General features: G+C 39.1%; 1 protein-coding gene across 5 annotated transcripts in view; it reads left to right on the plus strand.

Annotated features, from left to right (window-relative positions):
• Positions 1-16,727, plus strand: part of dab2ipb (DAB2 interacting protein b) — a 77,117-nt gene that overhangs the window by 22,180 nt on the left and 38,210 nt on the right. For 2 of the 5 annotated variants that reach the window (XM_088434541.1, XM_088434540.1), the window contains exons 4-5: positions 10,417-10,541; positions 16,596-16,714. In XM_088434541.1, coding sequence (XP_088290667.1) covers positions 10,417-10,541; positions 16,596-16,714 — 244 coding nt within the window. Of the gene's footprint in view, positions 1-2,291; positions 2,531-10,416; positions 10,542-14,460; positions 14,481-16,093; positions 16,111-16,595; positions 16,715-16,727 lie in introns of those variants that run through there. The other 3 variants (XM_088434542.1, XM_088434543.1, XM_088434544.1) reach the window with 3 other exon arrangements.

Genomic DNA, 16,727 nt, shown 5'->3' on the forward strand with positions numbered 1-16,727 from the left:
TTTTTTTTAATTGCCAAGCCAAATTGACCCATGTTAACTTTTCAAGGGAAATAAAAAACGAATACAAAATTTGCAACGTTTCTTTTTCGTTTCGAAAACCTTCAAGCGTCAACAAACGCAAACGACGAATCTGCTGGGAAGAGCACACGATAACAGGAGGCATTTTAACGGTCAAGTTTAGAAATGTCCACAGAGGGAGAGAAAAAATTCCACACGGGTTACGACGCACTGACCTCCGGTTTAACGTTTTAAATCCCCCCGTGCAGCCACGCTGTTATTTTTGGGCTTGATGAGACATATCTTGGAGTATTAGAACTGCTTTTTGGGCCGGAAAAATGCACACGTCTCTTTGGAAGATCCACTAAGTATCCGTTTCATTTTCTTTTGGAAAGGTTCAGTGGAGAAAAAAAAATTGTACATTGCCGCTTTCCCCACAAGGGGGAGGTATTGGACCACCGCTTTTGTAGTCCGGTCTCCATGGGTAACTAAACTGGAAGTCAAATTTTGCTAGTGATAAACATATTTATCATACTTTACTAGGAGTTAAAATCCAAAACACATTTTTGTTTGACATCTTTAACTCATTCACATCTTTTTACATTTACATATTAACGTATTTTACTTCTTTTTTTTTAACATGAGGAACAATGACGTCATTTTCAGGTGACAGTAACTGACAAAATGGCCGCCCGCTAAGATGGATCAAAACGGTTGGATTTTAAGGCCTATATCTTATTTGTGTTTGATTTATTATTACATGTTATATATTTTTTTATTTAGATTGAAACAACTCTAATCCGAATGCTATGTATAGATATTTGGAAATTGTATTATTAAAAACAACAACAAAAAAACATTCGCTTTAAAATCAAGCTAATATGTAATGACTTAAATAAAAAAAAAACTGGCCCGGAAGAAAATGTCAAGCAAAAGTGTTATTTGTTTATATATCTAGATAAATGTTCATAATCAAAACATAACTTTAGCTCCAGGAGAAAAATCGCAAATCTGTCTACATGTGTTGCTCCACCGCCCGTGTTCAAATATTTATTGCTTGAATTGTTCCAGCGTTACGGCACCGATGCTAATCGTTAGCCCACCCATGCTGTTTTTCATTACGAGTTAGCATTAAGCTAAAAGAACTTACTGTACTTACGTACTGTACTTCTTCCTGCGAAATTTTTTTATCCGGTCTTTTCTGGATCGTTACGTTTCGGTAAACACAGTTAAAGAGGAAATAGATTTTGGAGAATCTAAAAAACTAATGTCTCGAGGTACAGCAGTAATTGTTCCAAATCATTTGCTCTTAATTTGAAAAGAAAAATGCACTAGGGATTGTGTTTTGCGAGTATGTACATACATCAAATTAACACAAGACAAACTTCTACACACAATCTTATCTAACTTATGCATGAGTTTGTATTTAAAATACTATATTCATGTAAATATATTTAATACTATATTTTTTACAGCTCTTTTCGAACACAGCCATCGATTCACATCTTTTCAGTTCCTTTTCATGATAGTTCCATAAATTCACACCGTTAATATAAACACAGGTGAGTTAAAAAAAACAAACTGCAGATAATCCACACCGGACTATAAATCGCAGGGCTCAAATCAAGAGAAAAAAGCTGCCGTTTGTAGTCGGAAATTTACGGTAGTTGTGAGCTGGTCGCACTTTGCTTTACCGGACAATTGCCCCCTGGTGGCTTCTAAAAAAACTGCGGATAAACCACACGGAAACCATACGATTCGGGGCTCAAATCAGGAGAAAAAAAAAGTCACGATTTATAATCTGAAATGACGGTAGTTGTTAGCTGTTCCCACTAGCGGAGAAGCTCTTCTTCCCTTTCAATGGCAAACAGACTGGTTCCTCTTCTCTTTGGCTTCAATCGAAGCTTTGTCGAGGAGCATGACCCGAATGAGTGAAGAAAAGACTCTAATTTGTTTAAACCCTCTTCCTCTTTAGCGCAAACACAGAAACTGGTTTTGCATGTACTTTCACCGCATCACCAGGAGATCTTTTTTGTGTCGCAGCACACGGGGAACACTGAAAGCTTTTCGGGGCTGATCAGATTCCTTCTGTCTGACACACTGGGAAGCTTTTCTGCCCGCCAGGATACACGCTCACACATGTAGTATTCCGGACCTTGTTGTGGGAAACTTTTTTTTTTTTTTTTTGAAGGGGGGGGGGGGGGTGAAGGGGGCGGGAGCGTTTGAAAGGTGGAGCCGCAGGGACAGGCAGGACACGAGCAGCTGCAATCTCCTCATTCCACCCTGTGGAATGTTTGGACAATGGAGGAGTTTCAGTACACAAGAATTTTTCGATGAGAACTTTTTTTTTTAATACTGGTATTAAGAGGACTTGAGTTTGTGGAGAGTTTCCAAAGTAGGAGCTAAAAGATGGCCGGGATTACCAGGAAGGGATCCGGGAGACGCTCGTACTACTACAGATTCTTGGCCAAGTCCCGACTGCAGCGGCAACGCAGTCGATCTCGCAGTCGGACCCGGCCGGCTGCCAGCAGGGGTAATAAACGTCGTCTGGTAATCGGTGACGTCCGCGTAGTACTCAAACAAAGCAACAAAAGTATTCGCGTTCTGTAATTAACTCGTTCGATCCCAAATACGTGTTTTTACGTTTTTCAAGTCTAGACATTCAGTCCTAGATACTCACTGGAAATGTTGCGCTGCTTTTTTCTCATGCTTTGCACCCTGTGGCTTATAGTCTAGTGTGGCTCATCTGCATTTTTTTTCAATTACCACCAGAGGGCAAACTCTCGGAGTATTTCTCTCGGAGTAATCCCGGGTCTTTTTTTTTTTTTTCAACCAACAAGTGCTTGGCTAAAGCAATGCATAAAAAAGAATCAATTACTAAGGATTACCTTAGGTTATGTAGTGCTTAAGTACAAAAAAAGTATTCACATTCTGTAATTAACTCGTTCGATCCCAAATACGTGTTTTTACGTTTTTCAAGTCTAGACATTCAGTCCTAGATACTCACGGGAAATTTCGCACTATAAGCCGCTGCTTTTTTCTCATGCTTTGCACCCTGTGGCTTATAGTCCAGTATGGCTCATCTGCATTCTTTTCAATAACCACCAGAGGGCAAACTCTCGGTAAAAAAAATGAAATCCCTCAATCCCGGGTATTTTTTTTTAAAGCAATGCATAAAAAAGAATCAATTACTATGGATGACCTTAGGTAATGTAGCGCTAAAGTAATTGATTACTTTAGCACTTCAGTACCTACAATAATCACTTTTATAATTACCTTTGAACCTAATAAAACTGATCAATTGCCCAAGGTAAAAAATTACCTTAGTACTTAACTCTTTCAGTTCCCAAGCGTTATCGGAAAAAGAAACCTCCAGAGGGTTCGTGTATTTAGCATTAGCAAAGACGAAAATTCTCATCCAAAAAGTAATCGATTACTTCACACTTTGTTATTATTTTCTAGGGGGATTTTGGTTAGTTTTCCTTTGATTGGGTTTATTACCGGGCTTCAGCGCAGCTCATGTCAGTTTGGGGTTGGCATTCACACGCTGACGCTAACACGGAGTCGCCGTGGCAACGGCTGACAGACGATCTAGCTCGGGGTCAGTCCACCCGTTGGGAGGGGGAGGGGGGGGGCGTTTTCGTGCCTTTGGAGTCAGTAGGCCCTTTCATACTGGATCTCACGGCTTGCTTTTTCTCGTGCTGTGGTTTCGGGTGAAAGGTACGACGCGAAATACGTTCGAGGTCGGCAAATAGAAGCCATCTTAAACTCAAAAGTAGCTTTTTTTGCTACGTTGTCTTTTTGTCTTTTTCCTAAATTCAAAATCAAAATAAACAGGTAGAATTATCAAGTGGCAATTAACAGCAAAGTTCCAAGTACGCACTTGAACGCTTCCAAAAGTAAAACCGCCAGGCTGCACGCTAAGTGTTTGCTGCCTCCGTAAAAGATGAAAGAGTCGCCTTAAACGACCGTATCGCCATCATCCGCGCGGAAAAGCAAAAAAAAAAAAAAAAAACGCACCTCGCCTTGATCTCGGTGCGCCTTTTTCGCCGTTATCTCGACGCCGGCATGCGACCACGTGAGCTCGTGCCTCGTTTTTGTTTTGGAGTGTGCGCGCGGACGGAAAAAGCGCCGCTATCAGTCGGCTCCGTTTCCCCTTTCGCGCTCTCGCCGCTTTGCTGATATTTGCGTGACGCCGTGTACACTGGAAACAATGGGCCTGAAAAACAAGAAAAGTCATGTGACCTTTCTCTTACTTCATGTCAGCAAAATGACCTGCGAGTAGAACTTTGAATTTGTGACTTATTAAGAATTCTTATAACGAGGAAATGGCAAGACGACTACTAACGAATCGAGAGTTTAAAATGAATAGTCATATAAAAATGTGGACTACAATATTTTGACAGGTAAACTCATCTGAACGTTTTTATAAATAAGTACATTCAAACGTTTTTAACTCTTATTTTGGATTGTATTTTCTTCCACGTTTGTAGCCAAGAGATGGCTCACTCCTAGAAGTGTGATCACGCCGCGGTGGCGCCATTTTGAAACTCATGTTGTCACCATTTGGGTGGAATTGAAGCTCCCTAGTGTCTTCATTCAATTCCTTTGTGTGAACATGAAAAAAAATATCTAAAGTTTGTTAAAGTGGTTCATTTGCAAATCCTTTGCATGCCTACTGAAGTAAAAGTGATAGGGTAAGTCAAAATCAATGTTTCTCAAGTTATTTTCAAAAGGAGAGCAAATGAATTGGAACATGAAGCAATATATTTGCAAAAAAAAACCTGTGGTTAAATTTCAACTCTAGTGACTTCTTTTGATGTCGTCCCTTTGATGTAAAGAGCAAAGGATGGGACAAAATTCCCTTTTTGATTCATTTTCTTTATCATTATTCTCACACTTTTTCAAGAGATAACCTAGTAACCTAGTAGTGTGATAACTTAGTGGTAGTGCCATGTTGCATTTTGACATTTGTCACCAATTGGGTGAAATTTCAGCTACTTAGTGTCTTTCAATATTTTCTCTTTCAGAATAGATGCCTTTAATGTAAAGATCAAAGGATTGGACAAAATACTATTGTGTGGTATTTGACCATTTTTGAGTCATTTTTTTTCCACATCATTTTCAAACTATTTTAGTCAAGTGTTGGCACACTTTCCTTTTCAGATCAGATTCTTTGAATAAAAGATCAAGAGATTGGACGAAATACGCTTGTGTGGTATTTTGACCATTTTGGGTCGTTCACTTCCACATCATTCTCACACTATTTTAGCCAAGGGATGGCAATCTCCTGGTAGATTTTTGTGCCCAATGCATTTTTGCATATTTATTAGTACGTTTAAAATATTTTTAAGTATTTTAGTCAATGGATGCGGTATTTTGACCATTTTTGGTCATTTTCTTCCACATCATTATGGCGTTTTTTTTTATTTTAACACCTTATTTGACACCCTCCTGGTAGTGTGATAACTAAATGGTGTTGCCATGTAGAACTTTGACATATCGTCACCATCTGGGTGAAATTTCAGCTCCCTTGTGTTTTCTTTCAACGCTTTCTCTTTGATGTGAAATTCCTCCAAGGATTGGACAAAACACCGCACACGAGAGTTACGTTTTTTTTCGATTCGTGTGAGTTGACGAAAACAACTCAAGTACTTTCGGATCGGACCGCCTGACAGAAAGACCCGAGAAACCGTCAGACTTGTCGTTTTGATCCTCGGCGGCCCAATGAGACGTACGCCGGGAAAAATGAAATAAAAATATTCACACGGCTGTCAGCCGGATTCTTTGCCGCCCACCTTTCAGGTGCGCCGTCTCTTGAATTTAAACGCGCTAATGTCAATCACGAAACAATGCAAAGCCGGGCAATTTGGGGCCCGTCTCATTAGCGGCTCCTCGCTCGAACGGCGATCCGTGTAATAGAGGTTACGAGACGCGTTTCGGGCTCGGTTTTGTCCGGCTTTATGGCTCGCGTAAAAAGAAAGAAATAAACGCCGGCGTGCGCGAGAGAGGAAACAAAAGGCTTTCTGTACGCGCGTCGGACTCTTGACCCCATAAACGTAGTATTTATTCATGACAATAGGCAGATAAAGACGAGCACCGAAATTAATAACTAGCTGGGATTTCATGTCTGGACTCTTGGATACGTGAATTTACGTCTTTGGGATTGAAGAGTAAATTTGATTAATAAATACATTTTCAAGCATTGTACATTTCGTGCTACAAGCCGCTACTTTTTCTCATGCTTCGAACTCTGCGGCTTACAGTCCAGTGCGACTTTCCTGCAATTTTTTTACTAGCCACAAGAGGGCGCTCTCACAGTAAACAAAGGGAGACGGAAGAAGAGGCGATCAAAGTATTGATTTTGAGTTTAAACTGCTATTTTACTCACCACCAGGGGGCACTCACAACTAGTAAAGGCCATCGGGCATGTTACTGTTGTGTTTCTGCAGTGTTCTAATAACATGTCTCTGTGTTCTGTTTCAATCTGTGTTGAAGGCGTGTAACCATAAAGTGTAAAAAACAAAAAAAAACAAATGTAACTTTTCGCCGTTCATATCGTGAATGTCACATGACCAACAGTAACAGGTTTTTATCGTATATGATTATCATAATTTCATCAAAAGTAGAAGTAAGAAATGTTAGGCAGAGGAAGTTTACGTTGATGCAAAATCTATCGTGGTTTAGCACCAACTGTCATTCTGTCCCCTTTAAAAGTGCGCCGTCTCGCTGTTTCGTGTCCTCCGAGTCCATATTTACGGATTACGGGTGGGATTAGCCCGCACCTGTCGGCGTTATTGCCGTCTTATGCCGATGCTCGGGAAAATTCATCTGGACCCTTTCCGGCATTTACCCAAGGCTTGAGGTCTGAGATGACTCGGAAAGATGCTAGCTTGAAATTTTGGATGAATCCAATTTTTTGCTTCACTCACTTTTGTTAGTGGACTCAGTAAGTTCAAGTACGTTCAAACGTATTTACGAGTATGTTTGAACATATTTATGACCATGTTTTCATTTGTAAATATATAAGAACGTTTTTTTTTTTTTCGCCTTGTGCGGTATTTTGTCCAATCTTTTGATCTTTACGTCAAAGAAATTTCACACTAAAAGGAAAGCATTGTAAGAAGACACCAGGTAGCTGGAATTTCACCGAAAGAAAAATTTGCTTCATGCTCCAATTTATTTGCATTTATTTTGAAAAGAATTTGAGAAGTGCTTATTTAGACGTACTTCTTGACTAGTACTTCAGTGGGCATGCAAAGTTTTGCAAAGGAGTCACTATAACCCAATGTATCCCTAGGTTTCTGCATGTTCCAATTTATTCATTCTTAATTTGAAAAGAAAGCTACGCCGTCCTCTTCACAACATTAAAAAGTATTATTAGATCTGTTACAATACTGTTACAATATCACAAACCTCTTGAAGTGCCCCATTTAAGAACGACTTCAATATATCGAGAACAGGTGTCAAATTTGAGGCCCCATTGATATTTTAATGAGGAAATACAGTTACAGTCCAATGAAGCCTGGGAGAAAATAGTCCAAAAATCGAATCCAAGAAATGGCTTCGTCACTGCCGTTTCTATTTTAAGATGGAAGGCAGACAACTTCAAAGTTGCGTGTCTGTGTTCCTGTCATAACACAAGACTCCTCATTCTGTTTGGGGATTTTTTTTTTTTTTTTTTCAGCCCTGAGGGTGTCAGCGTCTTGTTGTTGTAAAAAGCTCAGACTACTGGTGATTATTTTCACGTTTTTTTTTTTCTTCTTTGCGTTACTGGTATATACGTGGCAGTGTCGTTTTTGCGTCAACATCTTGCCTTCATTTTCTGTGACTTGAATTCTCTCCGCATTCTTCTTGACTTTTTCCCGTGAAATGTGGCGGCTGTTGTCAGTTAAAAGCGGCAAATAGCGAGGCCGTTATCTACAAAAAGAGACAAATATTTGCCCCGGGTTTTAAAAGATGAGATTTGGTGAAATACAGCAATGCTTCTAAACCTAATATATATATATATATATATATATATATATATATATATATATATATATATATATATATATATATATATATATATATATATATATATATATATATATAGCAACACAACAGTAACATGCCCGATGGCCTTTACTAGTTGTTTACTAATGTTTGGTTTGATAAGGGTCAAAAAATGTCTGGTATTATATAAATAAATACTAAAGTACTCAGTTACTTGAGTTAAGTGAGTACTAAAGCAATCAATTACCAAAGTAATCGATTAATTAGTACTTTTGCACCTAAAGTAACTGAAATCTTTGTTCTTAAATAATCTTTTACTTTAGTATAATAATAATAATTGATTCATTTGGTACTTACTTAAAGTAATTGACTTCAATATTTTCTTAAATACTTAAGTATTTTAGTACTTAATTTATTTAGTGGCAGCAATGTTTACACCCCCTTTTGGCAAACATAAAAAAATTAAATACATGGAAATAAGTAGCAGTAATTATATGTCTGAACTCTTTAAAAAAACATCTTTAAAATATTTCTACATTAATGATTGAATGAGTTAAGTATTTGTACTTGTTTAAATACTTTTACGCAAGTAAACACTGGCATTATCTCCCGGAGCTGTTTTTGCAGCAGACATCCGGCTCCGTTCTGGCGCTCTTCAAGCGTCACCTCTGGCTAAGTGAAAAAAAAACAAAAAAACAAGACGACGACACGGCTCACGGTTCCAGGCGAAAACGTGATGACGGTCACGCTAACAACTTCCTGTCGCAAAATTTGCCTTTGTTTTGGTACGGGACCGATTCCTAGCCCTCAGCCTTTTATGTCTACGCTCGTTTGCTAACGTCCCGTTTCGGAGGATTGTGCTGGTGGGCGCTCGTTCCGCGCGGGGGAAATGTGCGGCATGACCTATATTAGTGAATGTTAATGGAAGGAAGGAAGCAGGGGGGGAAAGGAGCCCGTGGCGTTGGCCGCACCGTCAACAAACCCTACTTGCGACATTTTCAAGTCAAATGTTTACGCTAGGTCCTAAAATTTTTTTAATAGAGTAGGATTTATTTAGGGTAACAAAAATGTATCAGTTTGTGCGGTTGGAAGAAAAATAAATAAAAAAATAACATAGTTATTATGCCTTCAAAAGCATTTACAAAATTGGGGTAAAAAAATAGAATGCATACAGGTTTCAAAGCATGTGCACAATAGTTAAGAGCAAATTAATTGGAACATGAAGGAACTTCATGTTTGTCACTCCAATGCAGAATGCTGCACGCCCTAATTTTCAGTTTTATACGGCTGCACCAATTTTGCGGTAAATGAACCTTAAATAAAACAGATGATAATATTACGCAATCCATCTTTTGTAGTTTCTAATAAAATATGCTTAGACATTTAATAAATCAGACACAGCTAGGACTATACTTTCATTTCAGTCGCTCGTTTTCATTGAAAAAAAAATCGGGAATTGCCATATAATTATGATCACAGCCAGCTTGTTGAGTCAACTCTGCAAGCATTAGCGATATCATAGCACCAGACTGGACCACAATTCCACAGACTGACCACAGACTTAAAAAACCTCTAAAATAATGCTGATATATATTTTCAAACAATGTTTCTGGCCTTCGGGGTCTTCAAATACCAAATACTAAATTTATGTAATGTATACCAGACACATTTGAATGAAGTTCAATTGCGAATGATTTGACATTTGGTTATCGCGTGTGGCTTGAGCGTGACAACGTTTTTTTTTTAGCAAAAACTCGTGTTGTGTTGCCCTCCAATTAAAACGTCTTTGGCGCTTTCTGCATGTTGTTTCAATTAAAAAAAAAAAAAGAAACTTTTACGGTAGCAAGCACTCCCAGATCCAGATGGTCCTGACAGGAAAAAAAAAAAGATCCGACTGGTGTGTCAGCAGAGTAAATCTGTTCCGTCTCATGTTTACGTTGACGCCGGACGGCGAGGTGGGCGTTTTCGCGGCGGAAGGCGCCAAGCTGCGCAGACAGAAGCCGCCATTCCGCCGTCTGCCCAAGCCAATTTATGCCGCGCTGCTCGTGCCGTCGGCGGGCCCGTTAATTAAACAGCAAATGGCTAATTGGGCGCAAGCTAGCTAACGACGCGGCTGACGAGAATGGAAATTCGGAGAGCGGGAAAATGCTCGTTGAAATCGCCAAACCTGTTGTTTACGATCGCGTAGACGTATCACGATATCTGACGACTTATTTTTCAAAGTGAAAAAATGTCGCTAATAGCGCTAATGCTAACCACGATTCGGCTAACAGCTATCGTCTTTTCACCATTTTATTATATGTACATGTAAAAAAACATGTTGTATTTATAGTTCACGTTTATATACATTTAATATGCACCAATAGGATCCGAATTTAGTTGCATGTTGTAGTCAATTTCATTTTCTTTGTTTTTTTTGGCCAGAGTCGCCTCCTGAGAGGTCGGGGCGCCGACGCAGCATGCCCGGCAGCCCGACGGACAAAACTCCGCCCGCCATGGAGGTCACGCCGGCCGCAGCCGCGACGCCGTTCAGAGTCACCGTGAGTACTGTGAGTTTGTCTTTCCTATTTTCCTCTTTGTTGTTGTTGGCTAAAGGTGGGCAGAAACATAATACTTTGTTTTATTTATTATCATCAGTTATAACTGAATAATATGTGGTGAATCCACTGAAGGAAAAAGATAAACAGAAGAAAAAACAACAAGCTACCGTATTTCCCGCACTATAAGGCGCACCTAAAAGCCTAATTTTTTTGAAAAAGCTGATGGTGCGCCTTATATATGGATTAGTATTGATATTGGGATTCGTAGATGGGGAATGAAGTGATAAAGTAAGCTTTACATCTGTATGCTATTGAGTTATTATTTGAGTTATTATTGTTATTAATTTGAGTATTACTATATTGTGATTGAAAAAGTTTTCAAATATGTCATTAATTGAGGGTGCGCCCTATAATCCGGTGGGCCTTATATATGGAAGAAGTTCTAAAATATGCCATTAATTGAGGGTGCGCCTTATATATGGAAAACGTTTTTAAATGTCATTAATTGAGGGTGCGCCTTATAATCCGGTGCGCCTTATATGTGGAAAAAAATTGAAATTATGTCATTAATTGAGGGTGCACTTTATAATCCGGTGCGCCTTATATATGGAAAAAAATTTCAAGTGTGCCATTAATTGAGGGTGCGCCTTATAATCCGGTGTGCCTTATATGTGGAAAAGGTTTTCAAATATGTCATTAATTGGGGGGGCGCCTTATAATCTGGTGCACCTTACATATGGAAAAGGTTTTCAGATATGTCATTAATTGAGGGTGCGCCTTATAATCCGGTGTGCCTTATATGTGGAAAAAGTTTTCAAATATGCCATTAATGGGGGGGGGGGCGCCTTATAATCCGGTGCGCTTTATATATGGAAAAGGTTTTCAGATATGTCTTTAATTGAGGGTGCGCCTTATAATCCGAAAATACGTTAATTCTACTAAAAAGTTCTAACCTGACACCTTGCGGTAGTTCAAGGGTGCGAGTACTTTTGCTAGCGTCTCATGTCTGGAACCCAGACGGATGAGATATGAGCCCAACCGGCTTTGATGAAGTGGAAAGGCAGTTATTTTGATGTTGGCCGCCCAGGGTTCGGGTCGGAGCGTGTCCGCGCAAGTCCTGCGCACATTTTGCTTTCATTTCTCCCTGCTTGACATCAAAGCCGGTTCAAGCGAGCGCACGCCGCTCAATGTACGACACGCACGCGCCGAGTGTGTTTATCGTTCTCATTCCGCCGCAATATGTGGCATGCCACGTTTAATTCCATAGACAAACAGGCGGTTAATGGAGTGGAAAATTTGCTGATGAGTCATCAATTTGAAGCTAATTAGCAATTAGCGGCGGATATTTGCATAAATAAGAAACGACCCGGGAGGCGGAGCGGGGATGAAGCGCAAACGCTTGACGGCTTATGCGCTCGCCCAATGTGTCGCGTTGACCTGTTTTGAAGTTGAAAGAAATAATTTGGCAAAAATGCTACAACGAATGAAAAATGAGACCAAAAAAAATGTTAGCTAGCCTTTTGTTATTTTGACTTTACGCTTGCTAATCCGTTTATGGAACATGTCGTTTATGTAACATGGGTTCAGTCTTGCGTACATCAGAGGTGTCAAAACTCCGGCCCGGGGGCTCTTTGTGGTCCGCCATCTTGATTTTGCGGCCCATGGCATTCACTAAAAATACGTTTTGACATTGCCCGCAACGCTATTCCAGTAAAGTAATAAAATGTGTAATAAAATGGACAGCATTATAAAAAAAAAATCTAATATGCCTCATCCCCTCTAAAAAAAACATTTTTAAAAAAAATTATGAATCTATTTTGTGGCATTTATAAACAATACAATTTTTACGTGGTGGTTCCAGATGCAGCTGCTGTTTTTTTTTTTTTTTTTTTTTGCCCGTGCCTTCGAAAAATTTTCATCATATTTAAAATAAAAAAATTCTCATGCTGTGGCTTACTCGTGGTCTTCTCCACATTAATTAGATGTCTCTCCTTATACTTTGGAAAACCTTTGAAATGTTATGCGGGAGCCCGTTCCGGATTTTAGCTAACGGGGGAAAAAAAAAAAAAAACGCCCTCTCGATTTCTCTCACTCCTCACGGAAGAGTCTGCGTCAACATCTAAAGTGCTCCTGAGCTAAATCTGTCAAAATGTTTCTCCGTCACCTTGTTTGGTGGAGATGACGCTCAAAAAGGAAGCGGCACTCAAACGCCTCTGCTGTCTTCAAAGTTCTACTTCCCTAATATAGATTAAAAAATAAATCGATACAAAGCTCGGAGTCGTCCATCTGCGCTAGACAACAAGCCGAAATTGACCTAAAATTGTTTTTAAAAATATGCTGTACCTGTATTTTTTTATTGACTTTATTATATTTTAATTGTTTAAAAAAAGGTGCTTTTTGACAGATATTTTTTTTTCTTTACTCAATTCTTTAATGCTGTGTTGGCCCTTTGTGGGAGATGTCCCACTCCAAACCAATAGAGGGCAGCGTATGAATCATTTGAAGTTTATTTTGGGTGAAATTGCTTTATTATATTTTAATTGTCAAACAAAACGGACTTAAGAATTCATCTTGCCTAACTTTTATCATTTTGTCAATCTAACGTTGACCTTTTGTGGGAGATGTGCGACCCCAAGCCAGTAGGGGGCAGTGTATGTTTCATTTAATATTTATCTTTGGTTAAATTACTTTATTATATTATAATTGTAAAACAAAAAGGACTTAAGCATGCGTCTTGCCTAACTTTTATCATTTTGTCAATCTAACGTTGACCTTTTGTGGGAGATGCGCGACTCCAAGCCAGTAGGGGGCAGTGTATGTTTCATTTAATATTTATCCTTGGTTAAATTACTTTATTATATTTTAATTGTAAAACAAAAAGGACGTAAGAATGTGTATTGCCTAACTTTTATCATTTTGTCAATCTAACGTAAACCTTTTGTTGGAGATGCGCTACTCCAAGCCAGTAGGGGGCAGTGTATGTTTCATTTAATATTTATCTTTGGTCAAATGAGTTTATTACATTTTTATTTGGACCTATTTTCCGAGCATGACTCACTTATTTTGTTTAGCGGTATGCTCCTTTTTTTTTTAATGAAGTCTTTTGTTTTATTTTAAGGGTTTTTTTTTCTTCAAACTTCAACTCACTGTCAAATCTCAGTACTTTTTTTTTTTTTTTTCTCCTCGGGCCACTCATTTGTATTTCTGCCCATCCATTTTCACAGCACGCTCCTCTTTTTTTTACCGTCATACCTCTTTTTCTCCCCTTGCTTGCAGCCGCTTGACAAAGGCAAATTAAATGCACTTTGCGCAGTTCCCCCGCCACACCCCCGGGGGTGTGGCGGGGGTTAATGTAGCCGTCACTCGTCCATACAGGCTGATTGAAAGTTAGAGAATAGGCTCCGCAGAGAGTGTAGTGACAGGCCCATGGCGAATAACGCAGTCGTGGTCATCATTTGCCACAATCTGAAGCGCTATTTTAATGCCCTGACAGAAAGAGTGTATTTTGTTTTCTTTTTCAAATTAAGAGCAAATTCATTGGAACATCAGTACATCTTCTATTTTGTGAAGTTTTGTTTTAATGGATCAGCATTGTCATTAGTGACAAGTTACCAGAAGCTATCTGCAAATCATAAAAATAAAATTGTAAATTTTTTCCGCAAATATAAAAAAAAATTGCAACAGTTTGCTATTGTTGTATCTGATTTTGGGGTCAGGATATGTCCATGTACTTTGCACGCTCAAGCCAATGTCATAAAGTAACAAGTATGGCCTTTAATGTCACAAAGAGACACAAGTGTTGCGTTGTTTGTGTCGTAGCCAACAATTTGGTCTATATGATGAACAAAGTTTGTGCTAGGATGTAGTCGCTATCCAGGCAATAATTGACATAACATTTTAGCCTTGAAGATGGAGTTGGACTTCAGTAAAAGTCCCATTGAAGAGCAGGTATGGGTTTTCCACACTCAATGATCGGACTGGCTGAAGCTAGCGAGGCTAACCGCTAATCATAGCCAACGTTAATTATTTTCAAACTCTGTGACCTGCGCAGATTTAAACATGATTCCTTTAATTAAGTTATCAAGAGAATTTTTGGGTCAATTCAATAAAACTTCCTATTTTATCAGAGAGGCGCCATCTTGAGGTACGACAAGGAAATCGCTATAAAAATCCACCAATAATGAAGTGAATAATGAAACTGTTTAAACGTTTGTATTTTAGCATTTTACTATAGCTAGCTAACATACACTACGTTGCTAATCTTGATTTGCACTTATTCTCAATAACATAATAAACAAATCAGTAAGTTTAAAAAAAATAGCACTTAGCTAAGTATTGCTCATAAACAACAAAATATCTGACTAATCTTCGCTCTAAATCATTGTCATGGTTTTTCTTTAGGCTACTGAGAAACAGAAACACAGGCTAGAAAAAGTAAATTTAGCTAAGCGTTCCTTTTGAACAGCTAACACGTTACCTAGCTAATCCCGATGCTTATTCATTGTCAGTGGTTACAATTAATTTTCATAACAATAAATTTTAATTTTAGCATTTCGCTAAGCTTTGCTATCGCCAACTAACGTACGCTACATTGCTAATCTTAACTTGCGTTCATTCTCAGTAGTTACTGTTTGTCTTAAAATAATAAAGAAGTGCATTTTTAATTTTAGCATTTAGCTAAGCATGCTAGAAACGTTTTACAAACTACCTAGCTAATCTTGCTAAGCTGCTAATCATTCATTATCAGTAGTTACTGGTTATTCTCGTCACGTAATAAACAGGAAGGCAAAAAAAAGGTTAGCATTTAGCTAAGCATGCTAGAAACATTTTACAAACTACCTAGCTAATCTTGCTAAGCTGCTAATCATTCATTATCAGTAGTTACTGGTTATTCTCGTCACGTAATAAACAGGAACGCAAAAAAAAAGTTAGCATTAAGCTAAGCATGCTAGAAACATTTTACAAACTACCTAGCTAATCTTGCTTAGCTGCCAATCATTCATTATCGTAGTTACCGGTTATTATCGTAACGTAATAAACAGAAACGCAAGAAGAAACATTTTTGTAATTTCATCATTTAGCCAAGCATTTTTCTAGACAGCTAAATAAACATTGCTAATCCTCATTGTCGTTTATTTTCGTTAGTTACAATTATTTCTCATTTTAGCGTTTAGCCTAGCGTCGCTAAAGCCTGCTAATCGCAGTTACGTTACTAATCTTCTCCATCGTGTTTGATGAGTTTGTTTTCGCCATTTTCCTCACGTTGCGTATGAAAGTAGGAGGAAAGAAATCGTCAAATTTAAAGCGAGGCGCTTTCATCTCCTCCAGGACAAAAATAGTCATCAGTTGCGCACGGTTACATAAACACGCTACATTTAATTAGCGCTCGCAATCATCCTCCTGATTCAACCCCCTGCTTCTCTCGCCAAATAAAAGCATCGTGTCTCGGCAAACACTGGCAGCATCCTGACAGGTTTTTTTTTTTTTTCTTAATATTCTTCTCGCTCCAAATGCCAGCCGACAGTTGCCATGACGACGGCGGGGCGCTTGGGGAGCGCGATTGCAGATGTTCGCCAGGGTGAGAGTAAACGCATTCAGACAAAGAAGAGGGTACGGGAGAAAAAAAAAAAAAAAAAACGGAAGGCGTATATCCGGTGAATTAGCGCCTGAATACTGTGTTTGAAAAGCTAGCAGTCACAGCTAGCTCGTGATGTCATTAGCTGGGAACCAAAACATGTAATTGTCCAATAACGGAGGCGGTTGCTAGCATGGCGCCGCGTTTTGCTAGTCAGGTGAATTAGCGCCTGAATACTGTGTTTGAAAAGCTAGCAGTCACAGCTAGCCCGTGATGTCATTAGCTGGGAACCAAAACATGTAATTGTCGAAAAACGGAGGCGGTTGCTAGCATGGCGCCGCGTTTTGCTAGTCAGGAATGCGGGCTTCAAACTTCTGCTAAAACTTGAACCGTATCGTGTTAAAAAGAGTTTTATCACCTAAATAGTGACATTTATCACATTATTGAGTGATTTTTATTTTTTTTGTTTTTTTGGGGGGGTCCTCTAGGGTTTCCTGAGTCGGCGGTTGAAGGGCTCCATCAAACGCACCAAGAGTCAACCCAAGTTGGACCGCAACTCCAGCTTCAGGCATATTTTGCCGGGCTTCAGGAACATGGACAACGAGAGGTGAGCGAGTGAG

The sequence above is a fragment of the Hippichthys cyanospilos genome, chromosome 15 (genome assembly GCF_059441005.1).
Source record: "Hippichthys cyanospilos isolate Australia breed blue-spotted pipefish chromosome 15, RoL_Hcya_1.0, whole genome shotgun sequence".
NCBI lineage: Eukaryota > Metazoa > Chordata > Actinopteri > Syngnathiformes > Syngnathidae > Hippichthys > Hippichthys cyanospilos.